This window comes from Nerophis lumbriciformis, linkage group LG03 (assembly GCF_033978685.3).
Source record: "Nerophis lumbriciformis linkage group LG03, RoL_Nlum_v2.1, whole genome shotgun sequence".
NCBI lineage: Eukaryota > Metazoa > Chordata > Actinopteri > Syngnathiformes > Syngnathidae > Nerophis > Nerophis lumbriciformis.
Window position 1 is genome coordinate 18,990,714 of NC_084550.2, and position 18,782 is coordinate 19,009,495.

The 18,782-nt window shown below is 43.1% G+C and overlaps 1 protein-coding gene across 1 annotated transcript in view; it reads left to right on the top strand.

The window, feature by feature from the left end:
• The first annotated feature begins 7,047 nt into the window (after positions 1–7,047).
• The window catches only part of LOC133580559 (vertebrate ancient opsin-like), a 242,418-nt gene continuing 230,683 nt past the window's right edge, over positions 7,048–18,782 (top strand). The window contains exon 1 of the mRNA XM_061934868.1: positions 7,048–7,411. Within this exon, the coding sequence (XP_061790852.1) occupies positions 7,048–7,411 (364 nt within the window). The remainder of the gene's footprint in view (positions 7,412–18,782) is intronic.

An 18,782-nucleotide genomic window follows, 5' to 3' on the forward strand; every position in this document is an offset into this window, starting at 1 on the left:
ACCCACGGGAGGGGGTCCAGACTGAGTCCAAGGGAAAAAAACTCATTTGCAATACACACATAAACACATTACATTCAATCACGAAAAACTCGCAACAGAGGGAGGTGGAGTTAGAGCAAACACAAGCGGTGGTGAAGGCGTGGGGTGGGGGAGGGGGTGGAGGTGCGTGCATGTATGCCCAATTATCTTGGGTGATTTGTTGTAATGTTTTTGTGGACTGAGGCCGATCTGCAAGAGTTCGACACCAGGTGTTGTTGAGAGAGGGAGGTGAAGTGAAGTGAATTATATTTACATAGCGCTTTTCTCTAGTGACTCAAAGTGCTTTACATAGTGAAACCCAATATCTAAGTTACATTTAAACCAGTGTGGGTGGCACTGGGAGCAGGTGGGTAAAGTGTCTTGCCCAAGGACACAACGGCAGTGACTAGGATGGCGGAAGCGGGGATCGAACCTGCAACCCTCAAATTGCTGGCACGGCCGCTCTACCAACCGAGCTATACCGAGGTCAAAAGCGTCCATCGTTGAGGTGTCCTCGGGGGTGTTTTTCAGAACAGCCTGTTCCCGATAACGCAGCGTCAAGGCCATTCGAGGGAGTCACATCGTAGATTAGGATGTTGTTTTCCGCGAGCAGTCAAAAAAAAACCCAATGATTTGTCTGCTCTAATTGTCCATGCTGGTTTTTCTCCAATTTTTCTCAAATTCAATTCAATTTTCCTTCTCAGCAAACTTCTCCATGATGTGATCCATCTTGCGATTCAGTTCAGAAATCGCCGCAGTCTGTGATCCCACAGCCCTGCCCACACATTCCATTGCGATGAACAGCCTTTGGGCTCCTTGAGTGGCTGCCGTCGTCTTACGAATTTTACGATACACCAGAGCAATGCCCAGCCCAATCAGCAGGTGCCCCGCGATCACGGTTACAAATAGGTAGATGTCTTCCACGTCCTCGATGGAAAGGACTGAGAGGCACATGATTCTCCATTCATCCCAGGAATCTCTCACGTACCCCGCAGCAATGGTTCCATCAGGGCAGCCAGGCTCCCCCGAACCTCTTTTCCTTGTCAAAAAGACTTTGGCGCCATGTGAATCCCCTTCATATTGTATAACAGGGATATACACTATTGTAGCAGTTCCTCTTCCGTGGGTTTCCCTGACCACCACACACTGGCACGAGAGCCCGGTATTCTGGATTCAATAATGTTTTTATGAAGTCCACTCTGCGGCAAACGCACTCGACTTTTCAGCCTCAGTCTCTCTTGCTCTCCGTTGTGCTCTCCAGCGTGTGTCTTTTTCTCTCTCCAACACCAACAATGTGGCTCAGTCCGGCTGCTGCTAATAAGGGCGACAGGTGAGTAGATAACCAACCCCAGCTGGGTAATCTACTCACCTGCCGCTGGCTTCGAGGCCGGTCCTTACACGCCCCCTCCACAACTATATTGCCAAAAGTATTTGGCCACCCATTCAAATGATGAGAATCAGGTGTCCTAATCACTTGGCAGGTGTATAAAATCAAGCACTTAGGCATGGAGACTGTTTCTACAAACATTTGTGAAAGATTGGGCCGCGCTCAGTGATTTCCAGCGTGGAACTGTCTTAGGATGCCACCTGTGCAACAAATCCAGTCGTGACATTTCCTCGCTCCTAAATATTCCAAAGTCAACTGTCGGCTTTATTATAAGAAAATGGAAGAGTTTGGGAACAACAGCAACTCAGCCACCAAGTGGTAGGCCACGTAAACTGACAGAGAGGGGTCAGCGGATGCTTAAGCGCATAGTGCAAAGACTTTCTACACGGTCAGTTGCTACAGAGCTCCAAGCTTCATGTGACCTTCCAATTAGCCCACGTACAGTAGGCAGAGAGCTTCATGGAATGGGTTTCCATGGCCGAGCAGCTTCATCTAAGCCATACATCACCAAGTCCAATGCAAAGCGTCGCCACTGGACTCTAGAGCAGTGGAGACGCCTTCTCTTCTTTTTCAGGAGTTGGGTTTGGCCCCTTAGTTCCAGTGAAAGGAACTTTGAATGCTCCAGGATACCAAAACATTTTGGAAAATTCCATGCTCCCAACCTTGTGGGAACATTTTGGAGCGGGCCCCTTCCTCTTCCAACATGACTGTGCACCAGTGCACAAAGCAAGGTCCATAAAGACACGTATGACAGAGTCTGGTGTGGATGAACTTGACTGGCCTGCACAGAGTCCTGACCTGAACCCGATAGAACACCTTTGGGATGAATTAGAAAACAATCTGAAGTTGTCTTTATTTTTAAGTTATCGTGCCGTGATTTTTCCAGCCCGGCCCACTTGGGAGTAGATTTTAAATACGCACCCTCAGCTTTCGCATTCTTCCCAACATAAAGCAGACAAACATGAAGCAAAATTATTATTATATCCAAGCTTGTTCAGATTCTTCCTACGTAACCGCGTCAGTAAAATTATCTCGCAGAGCAGAAAAGAGACGGCAGATCAACTGGTCTAAAATTGGGGGTCTACTTAAAGGCAAGAGTGTACAAATGAGTTTTAAGATGGGACTTAAATGCTTCTACTGGGTGAGTGCACTGATCTCCGAGGTGGGCCTGAGCAAGAAACAAATTCCATACATTCACTCAACGTTGCCGAGTCACACGATTGGCACTATTTTAATCATAACTGACAACAATTCATAACGAAATAACATACCAAGACTCAAAGTAATCCATAATTCATGCCCTCCGCAGGCTTGCTGACATGCGACCGTATTTATGTGCATAATAAGGACGTGCCATTTAATGAGTGCGATCGCTCCTCTCGGACGTAATTAATGACAGCTGCCACCTTGCACAATAGTAATAATCATAACACCTCTCAGAACACATCTCATTTATCCAAACATTGCAGTAAAACGGCAGAATAGAAGTGATGGGACAAGCAAATAGGCCGTGGCTCAGTGTGCGCGCGGCACGGCGGGGGGCCAGGGAAGGGAGGGGGGAATCGAGCCCAAGTCTACAAACCCCGTTTCCATATGAGTTGGGAAATTGTGTTAGATGTAAATATAAACGGAATACAATGATTTGCAAATCCTTTTCAACCCGTATTCAATTGAATGCACTACAAGGACAACATATTTGATGTTCAAACTCATAACCTTTATTTTTTTTTTTGCAAATAATAATTAACTTAGAATTTCATGGCTGCAACACGTGCCAAAGTAGTTGGGAAAGGGCATGTTTACCACTGTGTTACATGGCCTTTCCTTTTAACAACACTCAGTAAACGTTTGGGAACTGAAAAGACAAATTTTTTAAGCTTCTCAGGTGGAATTCTTTCCCATTCTTGCTTGATGTACAGCTTAAGTTGTTCAACAGTCCGGGGGTCTCCGTTGTGGAATTTTAGGCTTCACAATGGGAGACAGGTCTGGACTACAGGAAGGCCAGTCTAGTACCCGCACTCTTTTACTATGAAGCCATGTTGATGTAACACGTGGCTTGGCATTGTCTTGCTGAAATAAGCAAGGGCGTCCATGGTAACGTTGTTTGGATGGCAACATATGTTGCTCCAAAACCTGTATGTACCTTTCAGTATTAATGGCGCCTTCACAGATGTGTAAGTTACCCATGTCTTGGGCACTAATACACCCCCATACCATCACACATGCTGGCTTTTCAACTTTGCGCCTATAACAATCCGGATGGTTCTTTTCCTCTTTGGTCCGGAGGACACGACGTCCACAGTTTCCAAAAACAATTTGAAATGTGGACTCGTCAGACCACCGAACACTTTTCCACTTTGTATCAGTCCATTTTAGATGAGCTCAGGCCCAGCGAAGCCGACGGCGTTTCTGGGTGTTGTTGATAAACGGTTTTCGCCTTGCATAGGAGAGTTTTAACTTGCACTTACAGATGTAGCGACCAACTGTAGTTACTGACAGTGGGTTTCTGAAGTGTTCCTGAGCCCATGTGGTGATATCCTTTACACACTGATGTCGCTTGTTGATGCAGTACAGCCTGAGGGATAGAAGGTCACGGGCTTAGCTGCTTACGTGCAGTGATTTCTCCAGATTCTCTGAACCCTTTGATGATATCACGGACCGTAGATGGTGAAATCCCTAAATTCCTTGCAATAGCTGGTTGAGAAAGGTTTTTCTTAAACTGTTCAACAATTTGCTCGCGCATTTGTTGACAAAGTGGTGACCCTCACCCCATCCTTGTTTGTGAATGACTGAGCATTTCATGGAATCTACTTTTATACCCAATCATGGCAGCCACCTGTTCCCAATTTGCCTGTTCACCTGTGGGATGTTCCAAATAAGTGTTTGATGAGCATTCCTCAACTTTATCAGTATTTATTGCCACCTTTCCCAACTTCTTTGTCACGTGTTGCTGGCATCAAATTCTAAAGATAATGATTATTTACAAAAAAAAAAAAAAATGTTTATCAGTTTGAACATCAAATATGTTGTCTTTGTAGCATATTCAACTGAATATGGGTTGAAAATGATTTGCAAATCATTGTATTCCGTTTATATTTACATCTAACACAATTTCCCAACTCATATGGAAACGGGGTTTGTACAAGGTACAAATGGCTCAGTGTGAGTATGCATTTATTAAAAACAATAATAATTTGAATATCCCATAAATGCAGCACACAAGTTGCTTTCTTTGTGTTTTCACTCTAATTTATTAATCATTATGGATGACATAAGTGCCAAATTTGGTACACATTGTTGCTCTGCCACACCAGAGTCGGTTTGGAGAGACCGGAGGAGATGTGGATGAAGAGACAGGGCTGCGTCTTTTTAGACGCATCCTCGCTCAGCCATGCAGACTGGACTGGAGTTAGTGGGCGGCCGAGGATGGAGTCGGCTCTCTTGGTTGCTTTGTTGGGTCTGCTCCTGCTCCTCTGGCCATGCTCCACCCCACCCCAGCAGACAATGGTGTGAAACCCCGCAAAGGCAACCACAGTGTATGTTTTTTTTTTTTGATTGACTGATTGAAACTTTTATTAGTAGATTGCACAGTACAGTACATATTCCGTACAATTGACCACTAAATGGTAGCACCCAAATGAGTTTTTCAACTTGTTTAAGTCGGGGTCCACGTTAATCAATTCATGGTAATCATTCATGTGGTTGTTGTTATTGTTGTTTTTACTTTTGTAGCTCTGCTCTTTTAATGTCTTAAATGTCCTTTGTGTTCTTTGATGCTTCCCTCTTACACACATGCTTATGTGTGATATGGCTATGAGGTTTTTTTCCCAGTGGCCTTAGTCTGGACCCCCAGACTTAGACTGAATTTTTTTGGTAGCCATCCACAAGCTTCTGGTTGAATTTTTTTGAGCACTCCTCTTGACAACATTGGTGCAGTTGAGCTAAATTTGGTGGTTTTCCTGACACGGACTTGTTTCTTCAGCATTGTCCACTCATTTAAGTCGGGACTTTGGGAAGGCCATTCTAAAACCTTAACTCTAGCCTGATTTAGCCATTCCTTTACCACTTTTGACGTGTGTTTGGGGTCATTATCTGTATATATAATATACTGTACACATATTATGTATATATTCGTATATATGTTAGATTTTTTTATCGCTATATTAGTCTATTTATACCTGCATTGTCCTTCCCATCCTTACACTTTCCATCATTGTAACTGACCTACTGTGTTCAATCAAACCGTGTTGAACAATTTCCCTTGTGGATCATTAAAGTTTGCCTACGTCTAAGTCTAATTGTCCTGTTGGAACACCCAACTGCGCCCAAGACCCAACCTCCGGGCTGATGGTTTTAGGTTGTGCTGAAGAATTTGGAGGTAATCCTCCTTTTTCATTGTCCCATTTACTCTCTGTAAAGTACCAGTTCCATTGGCAGCAAAACAGGCCCATTTCGAAATACTACCACCACCACCATGCTTGACGGTAGGAATGCTGTTCCTGGGATTAAAGCCCTCGCCTTTTCTCCTCCAAACATATTGCTGGGTATTGTGGCCAAACGGCTCAATTTTTGTTTTGTTCCTCCAGACAGGGGCGCCGCTAAAGATTTTGGGCCCCATGAAAAGAATCTTTACAGGGCCCCCAACACAGTGTCATTATTTTTTCTGTATTATAATTTCATCATCATTAGGGGCCTCTCGGGGCAGCACGGTGGAAGAGGGTTTAGTGCGTCTGCCTCACAATACGAAGGTCCTGAGTAGTCCTGGGTTCAATCCCGGGCTCTGGATCTTTCTGTGTGGAGTTTGCATGTTCTCCCCGTGACTGCGTTCCCTCCGGGTACTCCGGCTTCCTACCACTTCCAAAGACATGCACCTGGGGGTAAGTTGATTGGCAACACTAAATTGGCCCTAGTGTGCGAATGTGAGTGTGAATGTTGTCTGTCTATCTGTGTTGGCCCTGCGATGGGGTGGCGACTTGTCCGGGGTGTGCTGGGATGGGCTCCAGCGCCCCCCGCGACCCCGAAGGGAGTGAGCGGTAGAGGATGGATGGATGGATAGGGGCCTCTCTGGGCCCCCCTCCATCATGGGCCCTTAGAATCCGTCTCCTTTACCCCCCCTTTTCGGCGCCCCTGCCTCCAGACGTGTGTTTGGGGTCATTGTCCAACCCGACGCTTGGGTTTTTAACGCGCTACGAGCTTACAGGGGTGGCGGTAATAAGGATGACGATGATGATGATGGTGATGATGATGATGATGATGATGGTCTGTTTGGTCTTCATAGCCCCCCCCCCCAACACACACACACCCTCTGCCCTTACGTCAGCAGCCAGTAAGCGGCCAAGAATGATTTAAAACACGGCCAGAGAGGGAAGGTGTGAAGAGACAGCAGCATCTTTACAAAGAGTCAGAGTGTACATGCAGACTAATCCAACTTATTTTTTAATTTAATTTTTTTTTTTTTTATCTTTTTTTTTTTTTCCCTCATTCACTTTTGAAAAGTTGCGCAATCCGACAAAATAAACTGTGACACTAAATCATTGAATTTATTTTAATTTTTTTATTTTTTTATTTTGACAAAGCCCCCGACACTCTTACTCGTATCCGGTCCGCGCGCGCTGGCCGCCCGGCGCGCCGCCGCCGCAGCGATGCTCGCGTCCAACGCGAGCCTGAGCGGCTGCGCGGACTTCAACGTCTCCCTGCCCGGGGACGGGCAGCCAGTGGGCGGCTCTCCGCGCTCCACCCTCACTCCGACGGGGAACGTCGTGGTGGCCGTGTGCTTGGGCTTCATCGGCACTTTGGGACTTGTCAACAACTTGCTGGTGCTGGTGCTCTTCTTCCGCTTCAAGATGCTGCGCTCGCCCATCAACCTGCTCCTGGTCAACATTTCCGTCAGCGACCTGCTGGTGTGCGTGCTGGGCACGCCGTTCAGCTTCGCCGCCAGCACGCAGGGACGCTGGCTGATCGGAGACCGGGGCTGCGTGTGGTACGGCTTCGCCAACTCCCTCTTTGGTAAGTGCCACGTTTTTTTTGTCGTGTTTTACCGTCAACCAAACATGGCGCTTCCTCGTGGTATCAAGTCCAGCCATTTTTGGTTATATTTGGGCTATTAATGAGCACAATTTTACTATAAGTGGTTCTTAACCTTGTTGGAGGTACCGAACCCCACCAGTTTCATATGCGCTTTCACCGAACCGTAATCATAAGATGATGTTTTCATATTAAAGAAATACTAATAAAGATATATTTTACAAACGGAAAGTTACAGGAATGTACACATAATCCCATGTTTACATCTCATTGTGCAACATGTGAATGTTTCAGTGGGAACTAAATGCGATATCTGAAAGGGGTACACATTATTTCCAAAGTAGGACCCTTATTCAGCCTGTTGTTCACTATTCTTTGCTTATTTTAAATTGCCTTTCAAATGTCTATTCTTGGTGTTGGGTTTTATCAAATATATTTCCCCCAAAAATGTGACTTATACTCCAGTGCGATTCATATATGTTTTTTTCGTTCTTTATTATGCATTTTCGGCCGGTGCGCCTTTCCTCCGGAGCGACTTATACTCCGAAAAATACGGTACTTTGTAGCCAGTTCAATTTTAGTTTCGTTCTGCATAGCCTTCTCTAAGCTTTAATGCCTTTTGTTTATTTTTGGTTCAAGCATTAGATACTTTTTTACCTGTACCATGCCTCCCGCTGTCGCCTGCATGATGTGATCACGACAAACCATCTCACACGACTTGTTCCCGACATCTAACAAAGCAATTAGCTACCGGCTGCCACCTTCTGATATGGAAGAGTATTACACGGTTTCTCTGCCGAGCTCTAGAAAGCGCTGACACTTAACAACGGCACATTCGCGGATTATAATTACTCGTTTTCAAAAAATATTTTTAACCCAATTAGGTGAAATTACATTCCATGGCACACCAGACTGTGGCACAATGGTTGAAAAACACAGAGTTGGGCTATTAATGAGCACGATTATACTATAGGAGCTATTAAAAACGCCTATTTCATTGCTGGTAGTCACTTTTAAAAATAGACCCTCACCCCCAGTCTTTGACCAGGGTGCTGCTGTAGGTGCACACGTCCTACAGGGCAGTGTTTTTCAACCTTTTTTTGAGCCAAGGTGCATTTTTTTTCATTGAAAAAATCATTAAAAAAATGAAACTTGGTAGACAATAAAAAGTCGTCGTCGCAATTGTTGGATATGAATTTAAACCATAGCCAACCATGCATCACTATAGCTCTTGTCTCAAAGTAGGTTTTCCAGGTGTTGCAGTTTCATGTCATCCTTTGAGCGCCATTCCCCGCACCTGCTTTGTTTTAGCAATCAAGAATATTGAAGTTGTTGACATATTTTTCTGTGTGGACATTGTACATTGTACATTGTACATGTACTTTGTGGATGCCGTCTCTGCTCCACACACTGTAAGTCTTTGCTGTCGTCCAGCATTTTGTTTTTGTCTACCGTATTTTTCGGACTATAAGTCGCAGTTTTTTTTCATAGTTTTGGCCGGGGGTGCGACTTATACTAAGGAGCGACTTATGTGTGAAATGATTAACACATTACCGTAAAATATCAAATAATATTATTTAGCTCATTCACGTAAGGGACTAGACGTATAAGATTTCATGGGATTTAGCGATTAGGAGTGACAGATTGTTTGGTAAACGTATAGCATGTTCTATATGTTATAGTTATTTGAATGACTCTTACCATAATATGTTACGTTAACATACCAGTTGGTTATTTATGCCTCATATAACGTACACTTATTCAGCCTGTTGTTTACTATTCTTTATTTATTTTCAATTGCCTTTCAAATGTCTATTCTTGGTGTTGGCTTTTATCAAATGCATTTACTCCAAAAATGTGACTTATACTCCAGTGCGACTTATATATGATTTTTTCCTTCTTTATTAAACATTTTCGGCCGGTGCGACTTATACTCCGGATCGACTTATACTCCGAAAAATACGGTACTTTGTAGCCAGTTTGATTTTAGTTTCGTTCTGCATAGCCATCCTTAAGCTTTAATGCCTTTCCTTAGGGGCACTCGCCTTTTGTTTATTTTTGGATTAAGCAGTGCATACTTTTTTTTACCTGCACCATGCCTCCCGCTGTCGCCTGCATATTGTGATCACGACAAACCATCGTCGTCCCACGCGACTTGTTCCCGACATCTACAAAGCAATTAGCTACCGGCTGCCACCTACTGATATGGAAGAGTATTACACGGTTACTCTGCCGAGCTCTAGATAGTGCAGACACTAAACAACCATGCATCACTACGGCTCTTGACTAAAAGTAGGTTTTCCCGTGTGTTGTATTGCAGTTTCTTGTCTTCCTTTGAGCGCCATTCCCCGCACCTGCTTTGTTTAGCAATCAAGACTATTGAAGTTGTTGCTATCTTTTTCTGTGTGGACATTGTTGTCATGTCATGCACGGATGTACTTTGTGGACGCCATCGTGACGCTGTAAGTTTTTGCTGTCGTCCAGCATTCTGTTTTTGTTTACTTTGTTGCCAGTAGGAGCTATTAAAAATGCCTATTTTATTGCTGGTAGTCACTTTTAAAAACAGACCCTCACCCCCCAGTCTTTGACCAGGGTGCTGCTTTAGGTGCACACGTCCTACAGGGCAGTGTTTTTCAACCTTTTTTTGAGCCAAGGCGCATTTTTTTCATTGAAAAAAATCACTAAAATCATTAAAATATCATTATAAAATTAAACTCAGTAGACAATAAAAAGTCGTTGTCGCAATTGTTGCATATGAATTTAAACCATAACCAACCATGCATCACTATAGATCTAGTCTCAAAGTAGGTTTTCCAGGTGTTGAAGTTTCATGTCTTCCTTTGAGCGCCATTCCCCGCACCTGCTTTGTTTTAGCAATCAAGAATATTGAAGTTGTTGCTATGTTTTTTTGTGTGGCCATTGTTGTCATGTACTTTGTGGACGCCGCCTCTGCTCCACACGCTGTAAGTCTTTGCTGTCGTCCAGCATTTTGTTTTTGTTTAGCGTATTTTTCGGACTATAAGTCGCAGTTTTTTTCATAGTTTTGGCCGGGGGTGCGACTTATACTCAGGAGCGACTTATGTGTGAAATTATTAACACATTACCGTAAAATATCAAATAATATTATTTAGCTCATTCACGTAAGAGACTAGACGTATAAGATTTCATGGGATTTAGCGATTAGGAGTGACAGATTGTTTGGTAAACATATAGCATGTTCTATATGTTATAGTTATTTGAATGACTCTTACCATATTATGTTACGTTAACATACCAGGCATGTTCAAAATCATAAAAATCATAAAAAAATTAAACTCAGTAGACAATAAAAAGTTGTCGTCGCAATTGTTGGATATGAATTTAAACCATAACCAACCATGCATCACTGTAGCTCTTGTCTCAAAGTAGGTTTTCCAGGTGTTGCAGTCTCTTGTCATCCTTTGAGCACCATCCCCCGCACCTGCTTTGTTTTAGCAATCAAGAATATTGAAGTTGTTGCTATCTTTTTTTGTGTGGCCATTGTTGTCATGTACTTTGTGGACGCCGTCTCTGCTCCACACGCTGTAAGTCTTTGCTGTCGTCCAGCATTTTGTTTTTGTTTACCGTATTTTTCGGACTATAAGTCGCAGTTTTTTTCATAGTTTTGGCCGGGGGTGCGACTTACACTCAGGAGCGACTTATGTGTGAAATGATTAACACATTACCGTAAAATATCAAATAATATTATTTAGCTCATTCACGTAAGAGACTAGACGTATAAGATGTCATGGGATTTAGCGATTAGGAGTGACAGATTGTTTGGTAAACGTATAGCATGTTCTATATGTTAGTTTTTTGAATGACTCTTACCATAATATGTTATGTTAACATACCAGGCACCTTCTCAGTTGGTTATTTATGCCTCATATAACGTACACTTATTCAGCCTGTTGTTCACTATTCTTTATTTATTTTAAATTGCCTTTCAAATGTCTATTCTTGGTGTTGGCTTTTATCAAATAAATTTCCCCCAAAAATGTGACTTATACTCCAGTGCGACTTATATATGTTTTTTTCCTTCATTATTATGCATTTTCGGCCGGTGCGACTTATACTATGGAGCGACTTATACTCCGAAAAATACGGTACTTTGTAGCCAGTTCAATTTTAGTTTCGTTTTGCATAGCCTTCCCTAAGCTTTAATGCCTTTTGTTTATTTTTGGATTAAGCATTGGATACCTTTTTACCTGCACAATGCCTCCCGCTGTCGCCTGCATATTGTGATCACGACAAACCATCGACTTGTTCCCGACATCTACAAAGCAATTAGCTACCGGCTGCCACCTATTGATATGGAAGAGTATTACACGGTTACTCTGCCGAGCTCTAGTTAGTGCAGACACTCACCAACTATGCATCACTATAGCTCTTGACTCAAAGTAGGTTTTCCCGTGTGTTGTATTGCAGTTTCATGTCTTCCTTTGAGCGCCATTCCCCGCACCTGCTTTGTTTTAGCAATCAAGATTATTGAAGTTGTTGCTATCTTTTTCTGTGTGGACATTGTTGTCATGTCATGTACGGATGTACTTTGTGGACGCAGTCGTGACGCTGTAAGTCTTTGCTGTCGTCCAGCATTCTGTTTTTGTTAACTTTGTCGCCAGTAGGAGCTATTAAAAACGGCTATTTTATTGCTGGTAGTCACTTTTAAAAACAGCTAGCTGAACCACTCATCCCCCGTCTTAATCCAGGGTTCTGCTGTAGGTGCACACGTCCTATAGGCAGGGTTCGTACGGGTGCTTAAAAACCTTGAAAATGCTTGGATTTTAATGTTGTGTTTTGTAGATTTGAAAAATGCTTGGATTTTGGGTGAAGTGCGTGTAAATGTTTGGAAATTGTCATCCATTTTCTACCGCTTGTCCCTTTACGCTTGATCTGTTGGCTTTGCATGAGGCCTTACGTGAGTTCAAACCCCGGCCGAGTCATACCAAACACTTATAAAAATGGGACCCATTACCTCCCTGCTTGGCACTCAGCATCAAGGGTTGGAATTGGGGGTTAAATCACCAAAAATCATTCCCGGGCGCGGCCACCGCTGCCGCCCACTGCTCTCCTCACCTCCCAGGGGGTGAACAAGGGTGATGGGTCAATTGCAGAGGGCAAATTTAACAGTGTATCTACGCATGAAATGTTGCACAAAATATAAATACTTAACTTTTAGAATGGAAATAGTAATCCACAGAAATCTATTGGAACTAATGTCAAGTATTTCTAGCTTTATTATATACAGTATCCATGCTCTTGTCCTGGAATGGGATGCATCACCTATAACCCATCAGATACTAAAACAAAAAAAAACTACTACTACTAGCAAAAATGAGCAAAAAACTCAAGTCTATGTAGAGCATTTTTTGCAAAGGGAAAAGGTCAGGGGCTCCCACTAATTGAATGTTATGGTGAGTTTTTTCATGCATTCATTTTTCATGCACCTATATATGCCACACGTGGGAGGCCAGTCCGTGAAAAAAAGAATGCCTAAATCAAACCGGGTCCCCGGTGCAAAAAGAGGTTGGGGACCCCTGCTATAGGGTGCAATTTGCAGCTAAATGTTTGCTGATATGTACTGGAGTTGAGTGTTTTGCGCCCGAGGCAACGAGATGCTTCATCACCCTTCATTTAGGCTGTTTGCACGAGGCGCAACGCCGCACACTCCTGGGGGCTCATAAGCGAGGATGTATGGCAGAGGCATCAGCTGCATGGCGGCCGGTTTGTAACAAGAAAAAGGGACCCCTGGTGTACCTTTGCTGCATGGTGGAAATTGTGAGAGAAAAAAATGGCCCATTCACCTGAAACCAGGTCACGCTGCAGGGTATGATCAACACCAAGTGCTGGGAATATCATGCACCTGGAGTCCCAACAGGTGCATGACATTGAAACATCGTTGACAACTTGTTGAATTAGATCCTGACTGTGGAGGGGGGGTGTGGCCTGCGGGGCTGCCGTGGAACGGGGGTGTGCCAGGACCGTCCTCGAAGACAGCGACAGGTGGGTAGATGGTCCAGGTGGAGTGAAGTGTGAATTATATTTATATAGCGCTTTTCTCTGGTGACTCAAAACACTTTTTACATAGTGAAACCCAATATCTAAATTACATTTAAACCAGTGTGGGTGTCACTGGGAGCAGGTGGGTAAAGTGTCTTGCCCAAGGACACAACGGCAGTGACTAGGATGGCAGAAGCGGGGATCGAACCTGGAACCCTCAAGTTGCTGGCACAGCCACTCTACCAACCGAGCTATACCGCCCCTGGACCTTGTTATCTGTCGCCTTTATTAGCAGCAGCCGGAACGAGACACGTTATTGGAGTTGGAGTGGGAGCCAGAGTGAGAGAGACACAGACTCGGGGAAAAAGAAAGACATTTTGAAAATGAGCGCCAGGCACAGCTGCCACATGGCGGCTGGACGTTGGGGTAGTCAGAAAATGTTTTTCCGCCGTTCATCTGGCTGCGGTACTGGCAGAGCTGTGAGGACTCCAGCGGGCCGCAGTCAGTGAAGAGCTCCTTGATCAGCTCGCTGGTGTTCTGGCGGGTATACGGGTTCGGGAACGCCACGACGGCTCATCGCTGCCACCGGGATCACCTCCAAAACCGGATACTTACCAAATCTGGTGGACTTCCGCCTCCTACACCAAGCGATTTTGGCCCGGTTAGCTCAGTCAGTAGAGCATGAGACTCTTAATCTTAAGGTCGTGGGTTTGAGCCCCACATTTGGTGCCAAATTGTAGAGGTTACCCTCCAGTGGGTTCCTCAGACCACCACACACTGCCACGAGAGCCTGGATTTTTGGTTACAACACTGTTTTATTTGCATAAAGGATTGCCCGGCTTTCCAGCAGAATGTCTTTCTTTTTCCGAGTCCGTGTCTTTCTCGCTCTGGCTCCCACTCCAACTCCAACAACGTGTCTCGTTCCGGCTGCTGCTAATAAAGGCGACAGGTGATTAGATAACAAGGCCCACCTGGGCCATCGACTCACCTGTTGCTGTCTTCGAGGCCGGTCCTGGCACACCCCGTTCCGCAGCAGGCCCGCCTTTTGTAGTTACTGACAGTGGGTTTCTGAAGTGTTCCTGAGCCCATGTGGTGATATCCCTTACACACTGATGTCGCTTGTTGATGCAGTACAGCTTGAGGGATCGAAGGTCGCGGGCTTAGCTGCTTACGTGCAGTGATTTCTCCAGATTCTCTGAACCCTTTGATGATATTACGGACCGTAGATGGTGAAATCCCTAAATTCCTTGCAATAGCTGGTTGAGAAAGGTTTTTCTTCAACTGTTCAACAATTTGCTCACGCATTTGTTGACAAAGTGGTGACCCTCGCCCCATCCTTGTTTGTGAATGACTGAGTATTCCATGGAATCTACTTTTATACCCAATCATGGCACCCACCTGTTCCCACTTTGCCTGTTCACCTGTGGGATGTTCCAAATAAGTGTTTGATGAGCATTCCTCAACTTTATCAGTCTTTTTTGCCACCTTTCCCAACTTCTTTGTCACGTGTTGCTGGCATCAAATTCTAAAGTTAATGATTATTTGCAACAAAAAAAATGTTCATCAGTTTGAACATCAAATATGTTGTCTTTGTAGCATATTCAACTGAATATGGGTTGAAAAGGATTTGCAAATCATTGTATTCCGTTTATATTTATATCTAACACAATTTCCCAACTCATATGGAAACGGGGTTTGTGTATGTATGTATGTATATATATATATATATATATATATATATATATATATATATATATATACACGTGGTAGTTTGCGGGCTGTGGTTTGTACACCCCTGTTTGTGAGGAAGTAATCAATGTTGTCTTAGCCCTAGTTCTCAAAGTTGTTTTCATTTCAGGAGTTTGTGCTGGAGTGACCACCACGTTATCAATACATCGTCCAATAGCGTCAGTCAGCCATTAACCCTGCAGCACTACAAATAACCCACCCCACAGTAGTTGAAGCCGCAAAGTACACTACATCTGTCAGCACTGTCCTTCTTTATACATTTGATTTCCAGCCATTTATCTTGTTTTTCATTACCAGTTTCTGCAATACGAGACATTCATCAATCCACCACATCTCACGCTCGGCTCTGTTGAAATATTTCTCACAGCTCGTCAATCTTCCCAATAAAAACACGTCAACTTTATGAAATACTTTAAACACAATGGCAAAGTTCATCAAGTATTTAGAAGGTTTTTTTTCCCCGAAAGGTTTACCTTCACATTCTTTTATGACTGCATACACAATAAGTCGCAGCCGGCAGTAATAACTCTTCCCTGTCGAAACCGTTGTGGAAGGACTCATAAATCTTTGGACCGAGTCTATACTCTATGTTGAATAGCTGATTTTTAAAAGCATTGCTTCACCTTGAACTGTTAGTAAAAAAAAACCTTCCTCAAATAACATAGAATACACACTTTAGTAGGGCTGCAGCTATATTTTTCCCATGCTTTGAACCCTGCAGGTTATAAAACGGTGCAGCTAATTTATGGATGTTTCTTTGCAAATAGCTAAAAATAACACACAAAATACACTAAATAGGGGTGTTATTGTTTTTGCTATGGCGCCATCTTTTGGAAACACTGCTACATTGCCTTTCTGTTTAGACAAGAGCTTTTAACCGGAAGTACAATTGCCGTTCAGTCTTCTCGCCGTCCATAGCGTTCTACTTGTATGGATTATTCATTAATCACTCGAAGCGACGTTTCTAAGTTTTACAATATACCTAAAACAATTCTTGCCTACTAAACTGTCCCATGTGTGATGTCTGTAGGAGTGTTTTCACGCGTATTTGCACGTGCCATCGTAATGTAATGAAGCAAGCGCTGTTAGCATTCGCTAATATATTAACTTATAATGGCATTTGTTTTGTATTGTTTCGTAAATTGACCAAAACGTCATTGTGGACTTATTAAGTCTTTTTCGCTAAATGGAGAGCTAGCTTCCGCAGCTAGTGGGTCCATGACGATGACTTCTGTTTTGTTTGAGCCGCCGTTTTACTGCCGTGTTAGACACCGTAAACATTTACAAAATATATTTTTTCAATTATTTTTCATAAAATAAGCATCGAGGAGATAACGTTTTTTTATTTGATTACTAATCAATCAAACAGATTACCGTATTTTTTGGAGTATAAGTCGCACCGGAGTATAAGTCGCACCTGCCGAAAATGCATAATAAAGAAGGGAAAAAAACATATATAAATCGCACTGGAGCCCGGCCAAACTATGAAAAAAACTGGGACTTATAGTCGGAAAAATACGGTACTCGATTACTAAAATAATCAATAGGTGGAGCCTAAAATCTTATCGATCGATTAGTTTGATTAATGGAGTAATCAGATAAAATCAATCAATCAATCAATCAATGTTTATTTATATAGCCCTAAATCACAAGTGTCTCAAAGGGCTGCACATAAATAAATAACACATAGATAAAATAAATAAATAAATAGATAAAACACACTTTATAGCCTCAATCTGTATTTTTGGGAAACTAATTGAAATAAACAATTTTTCTGCTTGCCGCAACCTTCATTTTTTTTCCTGGCATTGAAATTGATGTTTAAAGTGTGCATTTATGAAAACAAAAACAAAATGATTCACCACCATACAATTTAGGACACATACCACCATCTGTGTTAGAGGTCATATACAAAACCCAAACCAAGTGAAGTTGGCACGTTGTGTAAATGGTAAATAAAAACAGAATACAATGATTTGCAAATCCTTTTCAACTTATATTCAATTGAATAGACTGCAAAGACAAGATACTTAATGTTCAAACTGACTTAGAATTTAATGGCAGCAATACATTGCAAAAATGATGCGCCACACATTTTCAATGGGAGACAGGTCTGGACTACAGGAAGGCCAGTCTAGTACCCGCACTCTTTTACTATGAAGCCACGTTGATGTAACACGTGGCTTGGCATTGTCTTGCTGAAATAAGCAGGGGCGTCCATGGTAACGTTGCTTGGATGGCAACTTATGTTGCTCCAAAACCTGTATGTACCTTTCAGCATTAATGGTGCCTTCACAGATGTGTAAGTTACCCATGCCTTGGGCACTAATACACCCCCATACCATCACAGATGCTGACTTTACAACTTTGCGCCTATAACAATCCGGATGGTTCTTTTCCTCTTTAGTCTGGAGGACACGAAGTCCACAGTTTCCAAAAACAATTTTAAATGTGGACTCGTCAGACCACAGAACACTTTTCCACTTTGCATCAGTCGAAACCGCGAAACCGGTAGCGTTTCTGGGTGTTGTTGATAAATGGCTTTCGCTTTGCATAGTAGAGTTTTAACTTGCACTTACAGATGTAGCGACCCACTGTAGTTACTGACAGTGGTTTTCTGAAGTGTTCCTGAGCCCACGTGGTGATATCCTTTACACACTGATGTCGCTTGTTGATGCAGTACAGCCTGAGGGATCGAAGGTCACAGGCTTGGACGCTTACGTGCAGTGATTTCTCCAGATTTACTGAACTATTTGATGATATTACGGACCGTAGATGGTGAAATCCCTAAATTCCTTGCAATAGCTCATTGAGAAAGGTTTTTCTTAAACTGTTCAACAATTTGCTCAAGCATTTGTTGACAAAGTGGTGACCCTCGCCCCATCCTTGTTTGTGAATGACTGAGCATTTCATGGAAGCTGCTTTTTATACCCAATCATGGCACCCACCTGTTCCCAATTTGCCTGTTCACCTGTGGGATGTTCCAAATAAGTGTTTGATGAGCGTTTCTCAACTTTCTCAGTCTTTTTTGCCACTTGTGCCAGCTTTTTTGAAACATGTTGCAGGCATCAAATTCCAAAAAATAACAAAATATACCATGCATGGTCGAGTCGCCAGAAGAAAGCCATTTCTGCGCAAATGTCACAAAGTATCCCGCTTACATTACGCCAAACAGCGCAGAGACAATCCTCAAAACTTCTGGAACAAAGTAATTTGGAGTGATGAGACCATAATGAAACTTTTTGGCCACTCGACCACGCAGACCATTTTTGTTCAAGTGCCTCCTTATTGTGCATCTTGAAACAGCCACACCCCAATTTTTCAGAGAGTCCTGTATTTCAGCTGAAGTTATTTGTGGATTTTTCTTTGCATCTCGAACAATTTTTCTGGCTGTTGTGGCTGAAATCTTTGCTGGTCTACCTGAATCCCTCATTTTCCACTTCTTCATCAGCGTTTGAACACTGCTGATTGGCATTCTCAATTCCTTGGATATCCTTTTATACCCCTTTCCTGTTTTAAGCAGTTCAATTATCCTTTTCTCGCAGATTCTTTGACATTTCTTTTGCCTTCCCCATGACTCAGAATC